The 22,985-nt window shown below is 36.4% G+C and overlaps 1 protein-coding gene across 1 annotated transcript in view; it reads left to right on the top strand.

Annotated features, from left to right (window-relative positions):
* LOC134794949 (uncharacterized) overlaps positions 1-15,216 on the top strand; it is a 50,685-nt gene extending 35,469 nt beyond the window's left edge. Inside the window, exons 2-3 of the mRNA XM_063766820.1 lie at positions 12,465-12,598; positions 14,842-15,216. Coding sequence (XP_063622890.1) covers positions 12,483-12,598; positions 14,842-15,124 — 399 coding nt within the window. The 5' untranslated portion in view covers positions 12,465-12,482 and the 3' untranslated portion in view covers positions 15,125-15,216. The remainder of the gene's footprint in view (positions 1-12,464; positions 12,599-14,841) is intronic.
* The last annotated feature ends 7,769 nt before the right edge of the window (positions 15,217-22,985 follow it).

Raw genomic sequence — 22,985 nt, 5'->3', positions numbered from 1 at the left:
GAGGGCTGCGCTGGCGCTGGCGCATCCACTAATGAACATCGTGAACACGTAACGTCGTAAACGTTCGAACATGAACGAATTACATCGTATAAAGGATTCTCGTCGAACAGTAGACACATAAAACCTGAAACACACTCAAGGGCCGAATTCAGGGAAATTCGTTAAAACGCGTAAAATTCGACCACACCGGAGTTTGAAGCTGAAATCCGCTTAAGGGGCTACCCGAGGTTTTCATCGATTTTTGAGAAGTTTTGAATCGTATCTCCTTTTTTTGCACTACAGATAGAATTATAAGACAAACGGTTATCGGTTCTTCAATCTTTTATCTCCGGTTTTGTCTACCGGATTTTGAAAGAAATAGTTATTTTTATATGATTTTTTTAAACATTGTCTAAAAAAACACTTTTCTCGTATCTAGTTAGTTTGCTGTGCTGTGAAGGATCTTACATGTACGATATCGACATATTTGGGTTAATAAGCTACAAAAAACATTAGAAAACTAAGGGATTCAGATCGAAGGTCATTGGCGTGGGGTAGCCCCTTAATGGCCGTCTAGCTACACCAGGGCCATGTCTCTACTGCATTCTTCGCTATGCTTCTTTTAAATCGATGTGGTTGGATCGCTAAATAAAAATAAACACCTCCAAAACCAAAACTTAACATTGCCTATTATGCAGCATGCAGCAATATGTTATACTAGTTATGTATAATCTTGCAATTATTTGTCTCGAAATAAGATTTGCATGCATTCACATAGCTTTACTTTATTTTAATAAAGTTTAAAAGATACGCGTTAAAAATGCAGTTGTGTATTTTACGGTGTAATCTGTGCCAGCCTGTCAGTATTGTGAGATTAGGAATGGCCTTTGTATCTTTCATCTAAACATTAATTTATCTCATATTTTAAGATAGATACGGTGCCATGACCACTACCACCATATCGCGTGCTTAATAATAATAACTAAGTATACGTCACTCATACTTATAATTAAAGCAACACGCATTCATTATGTTATTAAAGTACGCAGTCACCATTCCTGTACATCTCACATACATTTAAAGAACTAATGACTACGCTATCTACGAGGCCTACGAGTCCTCACTGACACAATAACGCGTCTTTTTAAATATGGGCACTTTTGTGTTTGCCGTGGGTGCTCGTACACAGGCAAAACACGGGAGGAAAATGCCATTATAATCACAAAATCCGAAAAACTGCGAAATAAAGCGAATTCATTCCAATTGCAGCAGTCTATTCTTCTATTTTCAAATTTGTCCGTTGTCTAGATTTTTAATGTTTGTTTTTTATAAACTTTTATAGGCACGTTCCAAACTTGCAGTTCCCGCGTTCAGTACGGCTACCACCAGTTTTGACATTGACATAACGCTCACGTTTAAGTAACTTACTTTCTATGCATCTCGCTCGTACTCGCATATGCGAGCAATAGTGGAAGCGAGATGTACAGAAAGTAAATTACGTAGACGTGAGCGTTATGTCAATGTTAAAACTGATGGTAGAGGCTCAGGTCTAGTAAAAAAACACACAGAACAAGCGAAATGACACCTTAAATACAAATGACTTGTCTGTTGAATTTTATAACCTTATCCACTCGAGACAGAAAGACGTTCTATTTTGAAAATCCCCCACACCGTTCTTCCTTTTCAAATTGATTTATTTGTGCTTTTAAGATACGTTGAGTTTATTTTTTCATGCGTAGGCTTAGAGTTTTTATTTTTATGCATGTGTCTGATTCCAAAATACGCGTTCTTCCACTGTTCGTATTTTTGGAATCTTCGCGTTGAGATTTTAATTAAGTTGTGTGGATGTGCAACACGGGAGCATATAGAGCTCTTATTTTGGTTTGGCGTTTTATTTCCAGAACAGCTACTAATAGTTTAAAAAATGTAGGTATACTACAATCACCAATCAGAAATTATTGATTTGTCGTTTCGCGGAACGGTTTGACCGTCATCGCGACTTTTGGCCTAAGGTAACGGCGGCTATTAACGCGGGTATCAAAATCGACGTCTAACACCGCGGTGTTTACAAATACGCATTTTGCAAGCAAACAGATCTATTCCCTAAGAAATAAAGCATACACAAAACAAGCTCATTCATTGGTCTATCGTGCCCATTAGTGTGCATTTGTGTGATTGTAACAAAAAAGTCGCGATTCGTCAGTTTGTGCGACGGCGGCGCAAGAACCGGTTATTCCATACAAACGCGTGACGCCACAGGTAAGTGCACTCCAATCTTACTTAGTGTTTTACGTAATAGTTATGGCAAATAAACTAGTGCAATGCCTTTTAAGAGGTTGTTTATTGTTTTCTACACGATTTTGAATTACTTTTAACTTAGTTTTTGACCGGGAAATGCGTTTAAAATGGAAAATAAAATACAGCGGTGATAGGCGCCAATTACTTCTGTGGTAAGTAATTCCGTGGTATGCCACGGTAATAGAAAAAGTGGTAGTTTTGTTATTTACTCTTTAGTTTTGGTACAAATTATCAGTTTTATAATTTCTTTTATTTATTCCAATCTTGATCTATTCACGCTATTAAAGAGCTATTTCCGTGGTATGGAAAGTATTCAACTAACCCTTAATTTTTAACAAAAACTTCAGCACCGATTTCCTTGTTTCTATGGGAACCCTTAATCTGTCAACTTTTTTTTATTTTGAGATAAAACCTAAAATTTACTTGCCGGTTATGTGATTTTGTCTTTATAAGGAGCTTGTAATATACGTGTTTGATTTGATTTGAAAAACCATCTGTGTTTTATTCTTTTTATGGGTCGGAATTAGGTTTAATCAAACTCCAAATTAAGCCTATTACCGATGGTATGATCAGATTACCCTCGGTGATAGAATGTATAGAAATCTATTACCGACCCATAGAAACATCGAATGGGTCGGTAATAGGCTGGTAATAGGCTCTTAAAGAGTTAACTATTACCGAGTGACTATTTGGTATTTTATTTTTAATATTTTTAAACATACTCCTATAGTTTTATTTTTTATTTTTGTGTCATTATTAAACTTAATGACACAAAAATTATATACAGAACCCACGTCATTATTATCGTTTTAACCCTCGGTATTAGGTTTCGAATTTTGAGTTTGGTTTCTATTAACGAGTGTAGAAAAATCATGCCAATTGTACCCTCGGTAATGAAAGCTCAATTCGCGGTAATAGAATCACAGCCTGTCCCTTGCCACGGTAATAGAAGATTTGGTCATTTTGGCTTCAAAAAATATTTAAATACATATAATAACCCAAAATGAATCGAAAAACGTGTGAAACGGAAAGTTCATTAAATGCTCTGATGAAAAAAAAATATTCCTGGCTGCTAGACAGCATTGATACCCTTAATTTTTGGATCTCTTTTGAAAAGTTCCTTAACTACCACGGTAATAGGTGCCTTTACCTTACTTGGCCATTTTAATACGGTCTTCCGTGTCTGAAGTGTCCTGAAATCATCCAACTTTTACCTCTTGTATCACTCCATAATAACTAAGGTGTAATTTTGAAAATCGATAATATTTAGACACGCGGTAGCGTGTCCAGCCAAGTTCAAAGAAAAAGGAACTGGCGACGCAGCAACCGTGTGTAATATTACACGAACCATTTCGAGCTACTTTTGACCCCTTCACAACTTGAAACCTACTTAACCTACACTAATGAAATTTGGCACATGTATTCAAGCCGCTTAGCTTGTCCAAAATACAAAATTTCATAAATGTAGCTCAAACAGTTACTGATAAATTAACGTTTAAAAACCGGCATTTTTGTGACTGACTGACATATAGATCATAAACCTAACCCACTTCCAGATGACCTAGAAACTTGAAATTTGGCATCAAGGTAGACTATTAGGTGTATATAGAGGGAAAAATCTGAAAAGTGGAAATTATTGATATTTCGATGGAAAAAATAATAATTAATACTTATAGACCAAAAACCTAACCCACTTCTAGATCACTTAGAAACTTGATATTTGGCACCAAGGTAGACTATTAGGTGTATATAGAGGAAAAAATCTGAAAACTGGAAATTATTGATATTTCGAGGGAAATAAAATAATTAATAGTTTTAGACCAAAAACCTAACCCACTTCTAGATCACTGCGAAACTTGATATTTGGCATCAAGGTAGACTATTAGGTGTATATAGAGGGAAAAATCCGAAAACTGGAAATTATTGAGATTTAGATGGAAAAAATAATAATTAATACTTATAGACCAAAAATCTAACCCACTTCTAGATCACTTAGAAACTTGATATTTGGCACCAAGGTAGACTATTAGGTGTATATAGAGGAAAAAATCTGAAAACTGGAAATTATTGATATTTCGAGAGAAAAAAAAATTAATAGTTTTAGACCAAAAACCTAACCCACTTCTAGATCACTGCGAAACTTGATATTTGGCATCAAGGTAGACTATTAGGTGTATATAGAGGGAAAAATCCGAAAACTGGAAATTATTGAGATTTAGATGGAAAAAATAATAATTAATACTTATAGACCAAAAATCTAACCCACTTCTAGATCACTTAGAAACTTGATATTTGGCACCAAGGTAGACTATTAGGTGTATATAGAGGGAAAAATCTGAAAAATGGAAATTATTGATATTTCGATGGAAAAAAAAGAATTAATACTTATAGACCAAAAACCTAACCCACTTCTAGATGACTTAGAAACTTGATATGTGGCATCAAGGTAGACTATTAGGTGTATATAGAGGGAAAAATCCGAAAACTGGAAATTATTGAGATTTAGATGGAAAAAATAATAATTAATACTTATAGACCAAAAATCTAACCCACTTCTAGATCACTTAGAAACTGGATATTTGGCATGAAGGTAGAATATTAGGTGTATATAGAGGGAAAAATCTGAAAAATGGAAATTATTGATATTTCGATGGAAAAAAAAGAATTAATACTTATAGACCAAAAACCTAACCCACTTCTAGATGACTTAGAAACTTGATATGTGGCATCAAGGTAGACTATTAGGTGTATATAGAGGAAAAAATCTGAAAACTGGAAATTATTGATATTTCGATGGAAAAAAAATTAATACTTATAGACCAAAAACCTAACCCCTCTTCAAGATCACTTAGAAACTTGATATTTGGCATCAAAGTAGACTATTAGGTGTATATATAGGGAAAAATCTGAAAACTGGAAATTATTGATAATTCGCTGGAAAAAACATAATTAATACTTATAGACCAAAAACCTAACCCACTTCTAGATGACTTAGAAACTTGATATTTGGCATCAAGGTAGACTATTAGGTTTATATAGAGGGAAAAATCTGAAAACTGGAAATTATTGATATTTACATGTAAAAAAATTAATTAGGTAATACTTATAAACCAAAAACCTAACCCACTTCTAGATCACTTAGAAACTTGATATTTGGCATGAAGCTAGACTATTAGGCGTATAAAAAAGAAAAAAATCTGAAAACTGAAACTTTTTAACAATTGACCGCGCGTTAGCTAGGGTCTCCTTTTCAGTTTAGGCAAACTGCTTTTATGATGAATACCTACTATAGTAATTTCTGTACAAAAAGTAATGATATCCCAACAAAAACATAAATGTGAAATGAGAGCCAAGTTCAATATTAAGAATATGTGTCGTTGTTGACTCGCTGACAAAAGAATTGAGATCTATATGGGTGCCAAGTTCTGTGTTGTGTAGAAAATCCTGAAATTATAAAGGATTTGACTTGGCTAGTTTTTACCAACAAACCAAATTTTAGAAAAGTAGCCTATACGTAAAAACTAGCCAAGACAACTCCTTTATAATTTCAGGATTTTCTACACAACACAGAACTTGGCACCCATATAGATCTCAATTCTTTTGTCAGCGAGTCAACAACGACACATATTCTTAATATTGAACTTGGCTCTCATTTCACATTTATGTTTTTGTTGGGATCTGCTTAACCAGAAACACTTCATAGTTTGGAAAGACTTAGGTACGCTACTATAAAGCTTACAAAGGCATCTTGTACCTGTAAGGAAGCGGCGGATTGGCGCGGCGGTTTGCGCCTCGCTTTCGCACATCCGCGCCAACCAGGAAGATGCAAACTACACCGCTTCCACACTGACAAGTCATGACAAAAAATCTACCATCCCAATAAAGCATAAAAGGGTATCAGTTTCGGATGCACCCGCCGCAGGAAGCGGGTCGTTGAGCGCGTGCGCGGCCCAATTACCGTCCCTGCGCACTCATATAGCACGCTTCCGCGGTGCGCGAACTTGGATACCTTAACCGTCGACTGTGACTTTACCTGCACTTATATTTGGATTACGGCTGTGAAATCTTCGGAATTTGAGACAAACGAACAAAATTCTTCTTTCCGCTAACGAACTATTTCTGAAAACAGAACTCTTACAGTAAATGGTTCAGTGCACGTGCAAGGTGCTGAACGGCACAAATATAGATCGCTTCCGAGGTGCTGTGACGGTTTATGATGGTTCTAGGAATTTCCTGGGTCACGGGGTTTGAATACGGCTCGAGCAGCTAAAAGTAGAATGCTCATGGAGTTACCACTCCGGCCTACTTACTAATAGTTTTATTTTAAGTATTATTCACATAAAGGGAGTTTTAATATTTCTAAATAGCTTACAAGCACACGCGCTGTAAGTCGTTAGGAAAGAAATTCTATTCCCAATATTTCTTTCTCCTTCAAACAATTTTTTTTCGTTTCTACATTGGAAAGTTAGAGTTTTTAAAGGGAGACCTTTCCAACTGGCGCATGTACCTATTCGGGTTTTACCCAATCTATAATAAGAGTACCTAATTAGGTACTGCTAAATTGATTTTTTTTTTAATCCAGTAGCCGCCTCGCTTAACCGTCCGTCAAGTATCTTGGCCCTGTAACATGGTCGTGTTTCAACACTTACATACTTACTTTATAATAAATAATATTTCTTTCAAATTATGTCTGTAAGATGCAGCTTTATCTTACCTTCATCACGTAAAAAATCGACCACCAAGTATTCTATTTCCGTTTCATAACAAACGACAGAAATTCCCCACCACCGTAAATCCTACATTTGAACAGGAACAAGTTTCACTAAAAGCAATAACTTTCCTCTTGTAGAGAGTAAAAGTCCATAACCGGGCGTCCCGGAGCGTGACGGCAGACATCCTTTGCAGCAGTGTTGGTTACGGGTTCAGTTCAACGGCCAGCCATCGGGTCCTTGAAAGACTTTCTGTCACAATGTTGGATGCTTTGTTCTGAATTCAAAAGCTGGACGCTAGCATTAGAGTTTTACGCCTACATGATTTCATTTAACGGATGTGATTGTCCAGTTGTGCAATATTGATGCTGTGATTTTTTTTATGTAACAAGAATTTAATCACGCAATTGTAAATCTGGATTTGATTTTTGAAATGACTGTGGACTTGGGGTTTTTCTTTCAATTTAATTTTTTTGTACAATTGGATACTTAACTGGCAGGACTTCTGACGTCTTGAAATGACTTATGCTTACGAGTACGCTATCTGATGACAGTGATAGTAGTCAGTTCTAGGGTTGTAAAAACGGTTTTTTTTCTGACTTGAAAAAATACATGAAAAAAAAAACCGTGAAAAAAACCGTTTTTTTTCTGGAGTACGTTTTTTTCAAAAGTATGAATACTCAAAATTTGCAAGGCAGTTAATACTTTTATACGGTTGTTTTACTTGTTTTAGACTTTATGTTAACCATTAAACCAATTTAATTTAACAACTTTGATTAATAACAACATAAATGAAATCTGTAGTGGTAGTTATTGTTGGCAACACCAACGCCTCTCGTCGCCGCATCGGGGAATTCAGGGAGTCCCCAAAAATTACTTAGTTTTAAGTTACTTATATAAATAAATCACGAAAAACCGTTATTGTGGCATATTTTTGTTTATCTGAAAAAAAAACCTAATTTAGAAAAAAAACCAGGGTGTCAGGTTTTTTTTCATGTTTTTTTCCATAATTTTGAAAAAAAACATTTGGTTTTTTTTCTATTTGCAACCCTAGTCAGTTCCGTCAAGTTGGGTAACTGGGGTCAAATATTCCCCAATTATATGAACGTAGCTGACAGCAGAGTTTTTTTTATATTTGTGAATCAGGATTCACCAGTTTTAAGGTAAATTGTTGAACTAAGCTAGATTAGTTCATAGTCAAAAAATATTGTCTAAAGTTACCCTATCTGTCATAGTTGAGTGTGCTCAGAGCATAAAAAGGTCAACCACGGCGTTGCATGAACAAGATATTTCCTTTGGCAGGAATGGTCCTTGGGACCCAAGGATGGATTTAAGAAGTGGAGCCACCCAGATTTTTGATGCAGCGTCTGTGACGTCTGAGGTTATTAATTCTTTAAGTTTAGGTTCTAAGTCAAGTGTAGTATCATTTTCAACTAAATCAAAGATGTAGACATAGATTTCATCCAAATCGGTTCAGCGTTTATTGATTTCCCATACAATCCTACACCTTACCTTTCATTTTTAAGGGATTTTTTTGGAATGAAAACTATCCTATATTCTTCCCCGGGACTCAAACTATCTCTATACCAAATTTTATCTAAATCGGTTCAGCGGTTATTGAATCCCCATACAAATTTCCACCTCCCTTTTTACACCCCTTAGGGATTATTTTTGAGATTAAAAGTATCCCCTATATTCTTCCCTGGGACTCAAACCATCTCTCTACCAAATTTCAACTGAATTGGTTCAGCAGTTTAAGCGTGAAGAGGAATAAAAAAAATTTTTTTTCATATTTTATGTGTTTTTACTTCGGAATGGTGCCGGAATGATATCATAAATGAATTTGGCATCCCCGATTTATACGAAAACGATACCAAACTTGGCCTAGTAACTAAAATTATATAGGTATCAAGATAAAGTTGAGAGCCCCCCCCCCCCCAAAAAAATTACATCAAAAATCTCGGTGGCTCCACTTCTTAAATCCATCCTTGGGTCCTAAGGACCAATCCTGCCAAAGGAAATCTTTTGTTCATGCAACGCCGTCGTTTAGGGCTTCCACCCTCCACTATCACCAGTAATCCAACTTGACGGTTATTTTAATCTATCATTTTCATTCATCAGAGCGTCGGCGCTTGTCGACATGTGACCGTTTTTAAAACTCTTTGTTTATTAAACATCGGACTCACAATGAGAGGATGTGTGAAAATGAAGTTCGAGTGTCTTTTGTTTACTTTTTTTTTTAATTCTCCATTAACCTTTACGATATGTGTAGTTTAAAAACCCAGTAACAGAAACCTTTCATTGATATGTACAGTCAAAAAATTTGATTTACGATCCATTTCGTACCTTGTCACAGTGACAATAATACATATAAAGGTTTCTAGCTACTTTCATATTGATTGTCACTGTGACAAAAGTACGAAATGAGTCGGAAATGAATTCTGCAACTGTACCTATTCAAAGAGTTCAATTATACCATTATATCAAGTGAGAACGTTTTTACAACTTCATAAGGATACAAAATGAACTCTTGCATTACAAAATGCATCCCGTTTTTAGCACCTCGGATTAGCAGTGGTTAGTGCCGTTATATAGCCACTGTTCAGTTCTGCCCTTTAAAGCGACTTTAGTCACTTAATTTTGAACGCTGTACCAGTGGAATAGAGATGTTTACTGCGTGTATTTGAGTGTTAGGAATTGATGTTCAAGTGTTAATTGGACTGCAAAATGGTGCATTGCATGCTGTTAGGGTGTGATGTTGAAATGTCAAGACATTGTACAGTCAGCATTAAAAATAGCGTATCAGACTATGCGTCAAAATGAAAAGTATCTTTCTGTAACAACTTAACAAAATGAGACACAAAGACACACATATATAGAATAATGAAACTGTTGAAGATAGTTTGAACGCGAACTGAAAAGTATCCGAGGGTGGCAGATCTTCATACGCCATTATTAAGTTATGCTGACTGTACCTACATTAGATTATATTTTCAACACGCATAATATCTTCTGCAGAAAGGCTCTGGCACGCGATCCACCATGAAAAATCGTTACATGTTAAAACGCTAATTTCATACATTATACAGAAGCTTGCCGCCAAAAATATTGAAAACCTTTGATCTAAACGCATTTTTCACCGAAATACACTTGCACTGAAGCGTGTGCATTTCTATTGTACACGCATGCGCGTGAAGATGGACACGCGATGCGCCCTAATGCCCTTCATGAATATGCGCAAGCGTCTAATCAGTACACAGCGAAATGTAGCAGCGATATCGCTAGTCATGCTGCTGCAGTAGGTTACTATATAGTTTTTTACCCGACTACGGCAACGCAAAAGGAGGGTTATGATTACTATATAATAACTCCGTATAAGATAAATAAAGTCTAAGAAAAAAACGTGCCTCCGAAAATCAAGAAAAAATTATGCTCGTAAAGATGGCGCCATATGGCCTATGCTAGTGTAGATGGCGACACCGTTTTATATTTAAAAATTTTAACACATCAGTTAAAGAACAAATATCAAATGGCGTTCTAAAAGTTTTAACCCGGCGTCGAATAATGGAAGTAAATTTACTGTGACTGCAAAATTTACTTTGACAATACGCCTCTATACTATATTCTCTTTGCTTCTAGTAGTAACTATTACAAAAAACCACCATACTGTAAAAAAAATAAGCAGATTAATACATTTTGATCAATATCATAAAACCGATTTTGTTGTTAAGTGCCGATTTAAGTTTCGATTGGAGTTAAATTCTTCATCCGAACACGGACGCCTAATTTTCTTCTAAACCATTAAACATCTTCTACACTTCACTCTAATTAAACGTGTTACGTGTTACATTAAATTACAAGCTACAAATATTACGAGCATAATTAAAACGTTACACCTTCGAAAAGTAATCCCGCCCTTTTTATGTAAAAGATCGTAACTGCATTTTATAGTTCATGCATTTTTAAAAGGCAAATCAGTGTGACTATATTAAACTTAAATTTCGAATTACTTAAAGCTACTTTTTGTGATTTAGGCTGTTTTAAAAATTTTTGTAAGTAGTGTTACGGAATTTAATAACGCATAGTTGAACCTATTTGAGTTTCCCGACCATGTTTGAGAAGATTGAAAAGTGATAACACAATTTGAACGTTAGAACTTCGAGAAAAAGACCCCTTTTTGAATGGATTTTCTCAAAAAGTTGATTACTTCATACAAATTTAAGTAATGTAATAACAATTAATATGTTAATGTAATATAAAGCGGCGGATTACTGGCGGATGTGCAGTTGCAACATCTGAGAATGGTCGTTATAGAGTTTTGCTGGTCGATGGCCCTTTTATGACAGCTTAGCTGCGTCTTCGTCCACGAAAAATACTTGCAGTTTGAAGTCCCTTCCCTTCATATACTATCTTACTTACTTAATATAAAACCCCCATTCTACCCACTTAGAGGATGTTATCAGGGATACAAGGATTAAAAGGCATCTTATGTCTTAAGGTTAAAAAAACCTAGTGTGCTGAATTTCATAAAAATCCGTTTAAAGCAAGGGAAATTGGGGCAAGAATGTATGGAGCAGCCTACGCTTAGGCGACACCACTTGACACGATTGTTGGCAATAGATGCCCATACTCTAGTTAGCTGTTCTCCTCTTTTCCAATCCGCGGTGTTAAAAAGTGACATCTGCTTCATCACGCCGTTAACAGTGTCCATCATACGCCTTACGTCTCAAAGGATAGCATGCCAAATTACCTGTTACTTGCCCAACGACAAAGTTTGACGCCACGACACTGATAGGTAACTACATTGACATACGATCTGCGACCCAAATCCTTCGCGGCGACGCGGGTACACTCACGACCAACGCCATATGAGAAGAAAGCCGCAAGTGGCACACTAATCAGTCCCTTTTGTACCAACATGCGACTTTATTCTATTGAAACTTCCATTTGGAACACGCTAAATATAGCCTTAGATCAATTGCATCGCCGCAAATAGCTTTGTGCAATCAATAAGTGCTTAATTGACAATGTTGGACTAAATTTGGACTGTTTACTAGAGAATATGTTTCAGACTGTCGTTAATAGCATGTTAATAGGATAACTTCGTATTTTGGGGTTTCAGTAGGTACTGATAACTATTACACATCTACAATTGAAATATGTAACTAAATAGAGGTGATAATGCATTCAGACTTTATTAATCATATGTTAGACTTTATAATTATTCGTAATCTTAGCGTTAAGCTTAAAGAGTATATTATTTTAACCCTTTATAGGACACAATCTATTTATATTGTAAAGTAAAAATGCCCAACCTAACTATACCATCACTTTTTTATTTTTTTTAATGCAAGATTTTAGTATTTACATACATACATACATTGTTATGCAGTGGTAGTGGGATTTGAATGATGTGTTTTTAAATGTAGGTTACTTAAAGTCCACCACATAATTAAAAACCTTTCCCTCTTGTTTCAGAACCTACACCAAAGAGCCATGCGCCGCATCTCCCCCCACAACCCGGTGCGCCGGCGCCTCTTCCCCGAGGCACATTTAGAAGAGGAAGCCCGCATGGACAATTGCGCCAACGTGCTGCAAGAATCTATAGCCAGGTACGAACATTACCTCAATCTCGATCTTCCAATATTGGAGTGACTGAGACCACCAAACAGCCATACGCCGTATTTTAAGCAATACCTACGTGGTTTCTACGCCTCCGTGCTCATGTTTCTGCTTTTTTTGGGATAGCCTAAGCAAATTAGAAAAATCTGCGGAAATAATTCGTGTAGTTTTGAAAATTGGTACAGGCATACCTTGTGCTGTCCAGATAAACATACTAAAAGTCCTCGAGGGTAGGGGGTGTGCTGAGGGTGTGGGGGGGGGGGGGTTTGAAGGTACCTTTTTTCATATTTTTGCTCATATCTCGAATATCTGTACGAATAGCATTATAATTACTTTGGACAAAAATTTTAACATTAAATTTCCTACAAATTTGGTTATTTCTTAGTTTAGAGTAAGCAAGCTAAGCAACCTGCTGATAAAATATAAAACAAACAGGCCATGAGCATGTCAGGCCATGCTCAGTGTAGGGTTCCGTAGTTATTCGTCTGTCAAAATAGACTATTTGCCAAAACTCAAAAACAGCTATACCGATTAGGTTCGCTATATTTTTCCTTGAAAGTCTTTACGAAGCTATCTTTTCACGATTTTTTTCATATTTTTTGGACCCATGGTTCAAAAGTTAGGGGAACTAAAGGGTAAAACACAACTTTTTTTCTTTCAGATCGATTATTTCCGAAAATATTGAGTTGATCATAAAATGGTTCTTTAAGACCCGTATTCGTTTTAAAAGACCTATCCAAAGACATCCCACACTATAGGGTGGAAGCGAAAATAATTTCATCCCCCCTTTAATGTAGGGCAGCCACCATAAAAAAAAATTCTAATTTTTATGATTAAATTTGACACGAATATATAAATCAGTTACGCTGACAAAGTCGTAAAATATAAACTAGAAAAAATATTTTTTTAAGGTGGCTCCCCTACATTAAAGTGGGGATGAATTTTTTTTTCGCGTTAACCTTATAGTGTGGGGTGTTGTTGGATAGGTCTTTTAAAATGAATAAGGGTCTTTAAGGACCATTTTTTGATCAACTTAATATTTTCGGAAATAATCGATTTGAAAGAAAAAAAGTTGTGTTTTCCACTTTAGTTCCCCTAATATTTGAACCATGGGTCCAAAAAATTTGAAAATAATACAAGTAAAGCTTAGTAAAGACTTTCAAGGAAAAATATAGCGAACCTAATCGGTCTAGCAGTTTTTGAGTTTTTGCAAATAGTCTATTTTGACGGACGGGTAACTACGGAACCTTACACTGAGCATGGCCCGACATGCTCTTGGCCGGTTTTTTTTATATTTTATCAGCAGGATGCTTAGCTTGCTTATTCTAAACTAAAAATTTTATTTATGATGATCAATTACGAAAAAACGACGTTTTCTTAAACCGTCTATTTTTTATCTCTTATTTAACTTTAACAGCCTGGAGCTCCTAAAGTATTGATCGCAGAGTAAAAATAAACATAACCAAATTTGTAGCAAATTTAATGTTAAAATTTTTGTCCAAAGTAATTATAATGCTATTCGTACAGATATTCGAGATATGAGCAAAAATATGAAAAAAGGTACCTTCAACCCCCTTTCTACACCCTCAGCACACCCCCTACCCTCGAGGACTTTTAGTATGTTTATCTGGACACCACAAGGTATGCTTGTACCAATTTTCAATACTACACGAATTATTTCCGCAGATTGCCCAATTTCGGCTTAATTTGACGTGGCTAGGAGTAAAGTTTTAGGGATAAGAGCTAAAGTGCCGTATATACACAGTGGCTAAAGATAACTGCATTCCAGTTGCCAGGGAGGTTTTGGGATTATACTGAGCAACTTTTACTATGCGACCAACCCCGAAATCACGAAAAAAGAATTTACTTTCTCATATAAAATGGACCAGCCAAAATGTATCCAACAGTCAAAAATTTTTTTCGCGATTTCGAGGTTGGTCCCTTAGTAAAAGTTGCTCAGTATAATCCCTGGCAACGGGAATGCAGTTATTTTTTAGCCACCGTGTATATGTATAGGACACTTTAGCTCTGTATATATATATTCATTAACAAGTGGGATTGTAGGTACCATCACGCTCCGCGATTGTTGCGCCATTTCGGGTCCTAGCTGAATTGGTTGTTCTATACTTACGCTATAGAATTTCCAATTTAATAAAAACCCTAAATGCCATAAGAATCCCCTGACGTGAAATGTGTATAGGCGTATGTAAATATAATGTTTCATTTGTTCCAGGGATCAAGTCGCCATGACAAAGAAATATAATTTCGACTTCGCAACCGAGTCAGCGTTACCAGGCGAATGGGATTGGTCTACGCGCGACGGCGAAAACTGGATCGGATTCAAATCGAACACGATGGAAACTACGCAAAAAGATAAAGACTGCGTTGAAATGAGACTAGAAAATGAGACCACCCCTAAAGAAAAACCTGATAAGGAACTGCCTGCTGTTAGAAAGAGAAAGAGTGATGCGGCGGCGAGCGACAGCGGAGCGAGAAGGAAGATCAGTTTCGACTAAAATGGAAATTCGAGTTTAGGGTTGTCACACGCTTACGAAGTGCCACTTAAAGTTTGATAGGATATTAAAATTTCTCTTAGTTACTGGTTTAATCTACTTGATGAATAATTTAGTCTTCTTTAAATTTATTAACGTCAACGTACGGAACTATTCCTTTATTCTAAATTTCTCTCATTGATTGAATCATTCGGTCTTTAATAAATATTGACATTGACCGGAGCAAGCTAAGTTTTGTGTGAAGTCCAGTTGCATCTCACGCATATGACTTTATTGGCTTTAAATCCCGCCTAATATGGTATTTATTTACTTTAACAATTTACTAAAATTATGAAATTCAAAGGACTGATGATTTCCCTAATAGGACTTTATATTTTAGAGAGTAACTGTAGATACTACTTACGATATAATTATAGTCGTTTTCGGTTATAGTCGTCTATTTATTTATATTAAGACTGTTTTGTGTAAAATTTTGTAGAAATATTTATTTAAAAACGTAGATTTAGAAATGTATTCGTTCCGCTACATAACATCACAATTTTGTAGCTTAGAGATAGGTACTTATTTTATTAAAAAAAAACCTTTCCCATTCAAAGATTTGATAAATGCATTTAATGTCACTTTTAAACTTCTTCATAAATCACTCTCAGATCGATCTATTTTCCAAAATATTATAAAACAAGAAGCGTTCGTATTTCACCAGGAACTAAAACTTTACAGCGCTAAATCTAGTTAGTAGTTAGATGTCAGATTTAGTCCATTTTATATAAATTCTCGTTTAGTTTAAAAAAATAAAAATGTTTTTGGTAAAGGACGAATGTGATCACCGATTGATGTTAATTTGTAATTTTAGTATAATTTAAATGCAGCTACCATTTTCCAAAACCTACAACTATAAAATTAAATATAATGATAGAAATTCATCAATATTATTACTTAAAGAGTTTGTGTATCTATAGCCGTTTTATAGTGACAGATATAGCTTTTTGAAGTATAAAGACGGGCGTAAAGTGTTTCGTCTTTAAATGCATTTTAAAGGTGACATTCGGTTGGCAACTGCAGATGCATTAGTTGCGACATTATTGGTGCGGAGTACATACATACACACATACATACATACATATAATCACGCCGATTATCCGGAAAGGTAGGCAGAGACCACGGATTTCCACTTGCTACGGTCCTGAGTCAGGAGCGGAATTTCTCAAAGCAGAAATCAAATGTCAAGAGGGATTGACTACTGTGTTTTATCGGCTATCGATTAGTATTTGTCACTTAACACGACATCGTTTAAGTAATGAAATTAGACTTTTAGATTAGTAAAATAATAGATAAAACAGAAAATACATTTATTTTATTATACACGGTGTGGCCTGCAACATGAGCAAAGAATTAAAACATAGATTGTACTCCTCAAACGGTGACACTTTTGTTCAACAACTTTTAAAAATTATGAAGTATTTAGACTCCCTATTTTTCATACAAAATAAATATTATCTTCAATGGACGCCATCGCCACGCCATATTATTGTGATTGACGTTGCTTGTCACGCCTTAAACATAACAAAATTCGCAATACATTGCGTCTTAGAATAAACTTTAAAGTGTAATAAAAATCAAACCACAAGTTATTTTTAAAAGTCGCTGAACAAATGTTGGTCAGTATGAGGAGTACAGCCTACAGTTTAATTTTTTGCTCATGTTACAGGTCACACCCGGTATAATGTATTATCTTAACATGAATTAAACAAATATACCTAAAAGTGTTAACCTTCATTCAGAATAACAAAATCGAAATATATAATATAAAAATCTATACTAATTATATTTTTTTCATCGTCTCTGTAGTAATAGAAAATGGTCATTATTTTCTGTGTAACACTGTTTTGGCTGTAATCACTTTTCACTTTAATTTTTTGCTCATGTTACAGGCCACACCCGGTATAATGTATTATCTTAACATGAATTAAACAAATATACCTAAAAGTGTTAACCTTCATTCAGAATAACAAAATCGAAATATATAATATATAAATCTATACTAATTATATTTTTTTCATCGTCTCTGTAGTAATAGAAAATGGTCATTATTTTCTGTGTAACACTGTTTTGGCTGTAATCACGTTTTGCTATAAAATCAGCATTATCGCGAATTATGTCATAGTCCGGAATCCTATCTAGTATTTTTTCAAGTTTTAGTTTCACAGTGTTAGATCCTCACCAATCTAGGATAGTCCTTACATGGTCTAGTATTAGGAGAGAGTCTTCTAAGGATAAGCAGAATAACATCGATAACTGGAATTGTCGATGAAACACAGTAGTCAATCCCTCTTGACATTTGACTTCTGCTATGAGAAATTCCGCTTCTTGATCCTGACATACCTCTTTCGCTTCCTTCACTTCCATAACATTCCTCATACACGCTCGCTCGCGGGAGCTGTGTCTGTCAATTTACTCGATAATATGAGATGAGTGACGGATTGACTGATGTCATAATCGCGGCAGTAATACGTTACCCACGGGAATGGATGGAAACAGGGTTTGCAGCTATAGGCGTCCATTCCGTAGCGGTGCGCGGTAACTACTACTGCTAGACACCAATATTGGTGTGGGCCTACTTATAGCGACGCGACGAAATCGCGGAGAGAGCCACGCCTGGTAATGCCGCAACAGTAGTGCAGCTATCGGAATGTTACCTTTAGAAACAATGTATTATTCGACTTGAATTGAGGAATGTGTGGCTTGCATAACGTTTTAGTGAGACTTATTATAGACGCTGTATGGGTTTAATACCGTTACCGTTAACGCAACGTTATTAAAATCTATCTGACGCTACATAAAACACGTATTGAATTATATTACTGGGATATTAATATGTGAGCGGGACATTTATCATTTTTATCGATTGTGTGTGTGAACTGTGTGACAAAAAATTATTACTGCATATTGTCGATAATTTTCACAAACCTGTGCGTTTATGTATCAAAGCTAAATTATATTTTAAAGATGATTCTATTTTTATTTTAGTTCAATGATTGTAATTTTAATTAAAATGTCATTTTGTTAAAAACGTTTAATCAAGACAAAAAATCCTAAAATAATATTAGTCAACGAATTTTTGAGTATATAGAGTAGAATCCCGTTGTTTTTTATGAAAATTAGGTAATACTTTGCCCATACAGCCAACTTTAGGAGTAGTATCGTAAAATAAAAATATTTTTAAGCAATTACGGCAAACTAAAACGCTTTTAGGGTTCCGTTCAAAAGAACGAATCCCGGATATAAAAGCTTTACGCACTAAATCTAACCTAAATATTTTGACAGTCGAGTCCATAATAACAGTAGCATGGCAGCTGTTAATTTTTCTATCAATTTATCATTTTATATGACAGTTTCAGAAACAAAACAAAACAAAATAATGTATGTACTTTTTACATATTATAACTCTTCTAAGGTCAACCGGGATAAATGCAACTATGGGGTTATTGCGTCTATTTGAGTTATTTTTTTAAACAATGTGAATTACGAGCTCCCGTCATCAGGGTCAGATCTAGTGATAAATAAAAGCCTGAGCTACTTGGAAATAAAACTTAACATAATAGATGGCGTTCCGACCAACCGTATTCAAGAAATACCCATTTACCTCGGTTGCACTTAACTGTTTTTTGCTAAATAAAATTTTAGCAATTTGAATTCAACCTAGATTTTAACTAACTCGCTTCGGATTACCTGTGCTGTTATATGACTCGACTAAATTAAACGAAACAGCTAATTCCCAAAGTTCCGGTAGATTTTTTACGTCTGTTAGACAAGACAATACTACTACATGACGGTTTTTAAACGATGATTACGAACACCGAAAAGGTCTGGTGAAAAAACCAAAACAAGTTAATTGGGGTAAACATTATAATTATTATAAATATACAGTTTGAAAGCATTCGGATTTGGGTCCTCCGTGTAAGTAAAAAATATATCTGTATCAAGAAAACCCGCGAAAAGGATCGACAAACATTAGTAGAAGTGAAATCTAACAAACTGACAAAACTAGTAAATTAATAATGTTTTCAACGTTTCAATATATCTAACCTAACTTATTGATAAACATTATTAAATTTATTAATTTACTAATTTTCGGTATCTACGTGGCGCCAAATTGCCCAAAATCATCGTTCCAAAACTGTACCGTAGTCTGATACTTACTGATATAAGTAATCAATTAATCATATAATGTAAACTATTTTAAGTATTTATATTTTTAATATTTATTTATTAAAAGGTTTAGTATTTAAAATAAGTAGGTTTGTATTAAATTTTAATATCCTTATTTTAAACTTGTTTTCTTTCAATGATCTGTGCATATTCCGATATCTGAATCCTGAGATGTCAAAAAAGTTATCTTACCTGACATATGTATTTTTATTTTGTAAACTGACTGACTAATAGTAGTAATGATATAGTAATCAATAATGATACTCTATTTGACACATTTCATTTACTCTTTTCACACAAGTCTCCTATTTGACAATATAAATGTAAAAAGTGACAGCGACTACTTTATTATGTGATGGTCATACTCGTCATCATGGGTTACGCATGATTATCATAATTATAAAATTAAAGTCAAATAAAGTCAAAGTTATAAGTTTACACCTAATTATTTTGTGCAATGAACTATTTAGCAATAAAAAGATATAATCAAATAGTGAAATGTTTATTTATATTTAATCAAATAATCATACAATTACCTAACCTAAAGATCAGCAAGCGAAATGACATTGGGTACACTGATAAAAAGCTAAAAAAATATGGACAATACAAAAATATTTTTTTTATTTATGTAACTAGTAGCATGCATAAGATAATTAATCATTCTAAAATGTAAATACCTTCTGGACTTCTAAAATTTGTATTTTAAAGTACCTTACCATATACATAATTAAGGTTTTTTATGACGATAATTTATTGTAGTCTGGTTTATCTAAATTAAATTATTATTTATAATATACTACTTGTGATTTTACTCGTAATCCCGCACTGTGCCGAAAGGTTTTGAAACATTCAAATTAAAAACGTGTTTTAATTTGAATACTTACTATTTAAGTTTTTAGATTTTAAGATTCTAAAATTGTGTGTCAGTAAGGAAGTACATATTCAAAAACTTCGTTAGAAAGAGAATAGGTATGTACAATTGTACAGTCACCTGAATAATATGTTACTCTTCCAAGGCCGCACAAATATGTGACACGCTCTTATGGCTCTACTTATAAGATCGTGTCAGATATTTTTGCGGCCTTCATTGTGTAACATATTATTGCTGGTGACTGTACCCATTTCATTGTAAAAAGCCTATTGTTTGTGATCACATTTGCTGAATCACGTCCAACCTCAGAACCGGTGAAAAAACTGTGAGCATAATAAAAGAGAAAAAGTAGGTAATACTGTTTTTTCCCTTTATTATGGTACCCAGGATCCGCAATAAGTATTATCAGAAGGCCGATACTAAAGTAAATAATTGTTTAAGTTTTGATCTTCCTGTTTTTACACGACTGCCCAAACAAAAAGAGTGTATTGTTTTCAGCGTTCATGTTTGTATGTATGTGAGTTTCTTTATTCCACCTTAACTTCTGAATGCCTTAACCGATTTAGACGTATGATACATCATTAGAATCCTTACGTCATCCCGGGTAACATAGGCTATGTGACGTCATTATAAAAACAATATGGCGGACTTAATACGCCATATTACGCAACCTTTAGAAAAAAATATCGTGCAAACCTATCGAGTAGGGTATCAAAATGAAGGGCTTTGAAAGCCGATTGATACTATATATGCAACATGTGGGTTCAAGTTTCATTTTGAGAAAGTAAGAATTGACAAAATATGTTAAGAGAAGCTAATCTCATAAAACCAAATATTATTATTGAATGGGATACTTATTAAAATAAAAGGAAAGGGTTTGACCGCTGATCATAAAAAAATATAATTATATTATATTAGGTAAGTACATACTACTCATAGTTTTTAAAACATGTTCGTAATTGCGCTTATGGAATCGAAAAGTTTAAAATATAACTTCTATTTATTAATCGATACGATACAGAGTCCGTCTAAGCTAACTCTGCACCGACTTTGGCAGAACAAATCGTGAAAGTATCATTATAACCGTATGGTTTGATTTAATTTTAACATTTATGATGATGATGACATTTTTTTTAAGGCCGAAGGGTGAGCTCCACGTAGGGCCTACGGCTCAGAGCGTAAGAAAGATGTGCGCTTCCTGCAACTTGTCCAAGTATATGCACTCGGTCCAAAGCCAGGCGCCAAAGACGCCCCCACACTAAAAGGGTCAGGCGTAGCCCGACGTACGTGACACGCTATACGCTTACCAAAGCCGGGCGCCTTTGGCGCCCTCATACTCAAAGCATCGGCCGTAGCCCGACATACGAGGCGCGTTGTACGCGTTCCAAAGCCGGGCGCCTTCGGCGCCCTCATACTAAAAGAGTCGGGCGTAGCCCGACGTACATACGTGGCGCACTGCGCGCGGTCCAAGGCCAGGCGACTTCTACTTTCTCATACTAAAAGTGTCGGGCGTAGTCCGACGTACGTGACACGCTGTACGCATACCAAAGCCGGGCACCTTCGGCGCCCTCACACTTAAAGGTTTTGGCGTAGCCCGATGTACGTGGCGCGCTGCACGCAGTCCAAAGGCACCTTCAAATCTCTCATATTAAAAGTATTGGGTGTAGCGTGACACGCTGTATGATTACCAAAGCCGGCCTCATACTCAAAGCGTCGGGCGTAGCCCGACGTACGTGGCGCGCTGTACGCGTTCCAAAGCCGGGCGCCTTCGGCGCCCTCATACTAAAAGAGTCGGGCGTAGCCCGACGTACGTGGCGCGCTGCGCGCGGTCCAAAGCCAGGCGACTTCTACTTTCTCATACTAAAAGTGTCGGGCGCCGAAGGCGCCCTCTTACTCAAAGCGTCGGGCGTGTACGAGGCGCGTTATACGCGTTCTAAAGCCGGGCGCCTTCGGCGCCCTAATGGTAAAAGAGTCGGATGTAGCCCGACGTACGTGGCGCGCTGCACTCGGTCCAAAGCCAGGCGCCTTCGACTCTCTCATACTAAGTGTCGGGCGTAGGCCCACATACGTGACACGCTGTACCCTTACCAAGACGCCTTCAGTGTCCTCTTGCTCAAAGCGTCGGGCGTAGTCCGACGTACGTGACACGCTGTACGCATACCAAAGCCGGGCGCCTTCGGCGCCCTCATACTTAAAGGTTCTGGCGTAGCCCGATGTACGTGGCGCGCTGCAAGCGGTCCAAAGCCAGGCGCCTTCGACTCTATCATATTAAAAGTATCGGGCGTAGCGTGACACGCTGTATGATTACCAAAGCCGGCCTCGTACTCAAAGCGTCGGGCGTAGCCCGACGTACGTGGCGCGCTGCACGCGGTCCAAAGCCAGTCCCCTCAACATTCTCATACTAAAAGTGTCGGGCGTAGCCCGACGTACGTGACACGCTGTACGGTTACCAAAGCCGGGCGCCTTCGGCGCCCTCTTACTCAAAGCGTCGGGCGTGTACGAGCCGCGTTGTACGCGTTCTAAACCCGGGCGCCTTCGGCGCCCTAATGGTAAAAGAGTGGGATGTAGCCCGACGTACGTGGCGCGCTGCACTCGGTCCAAAGCCAGGCGCCTTTGACTCTCTCATACTAAGTGTCGGGCGTAGGCCCACATACGTGACACGCTGTACCCTTACCAAGACGCCTTCAGTGCCCTCTTGCTCAAAGCGTCGGGCGTAGCCCGACGTTCGTGGCGCACTGTACGCGTTCCAAAGTAGTCGGGCGTAGCCCGATATATGCGGCGCTC

This window comes from Cydia splendana, chromosome 11 (genome assembly GCF_910591565.1).
Source record: "Cydia splendana chromosome 11, ilCydSple1.2, whole genome shotgun sequence".
NCBI classification, from domain to species: domain Eukaryota; kingdom Metazoa; phylum Arthropoda; class Insecta; order Lepidoptera; family Tortricidae; genus Cydia; species Cydia splendana.
The sequence above is the reverse complement of the archived record's forward strand: the minus strand, read 5'-3'. Positions and strand labels throughout refer to the sequence as shown.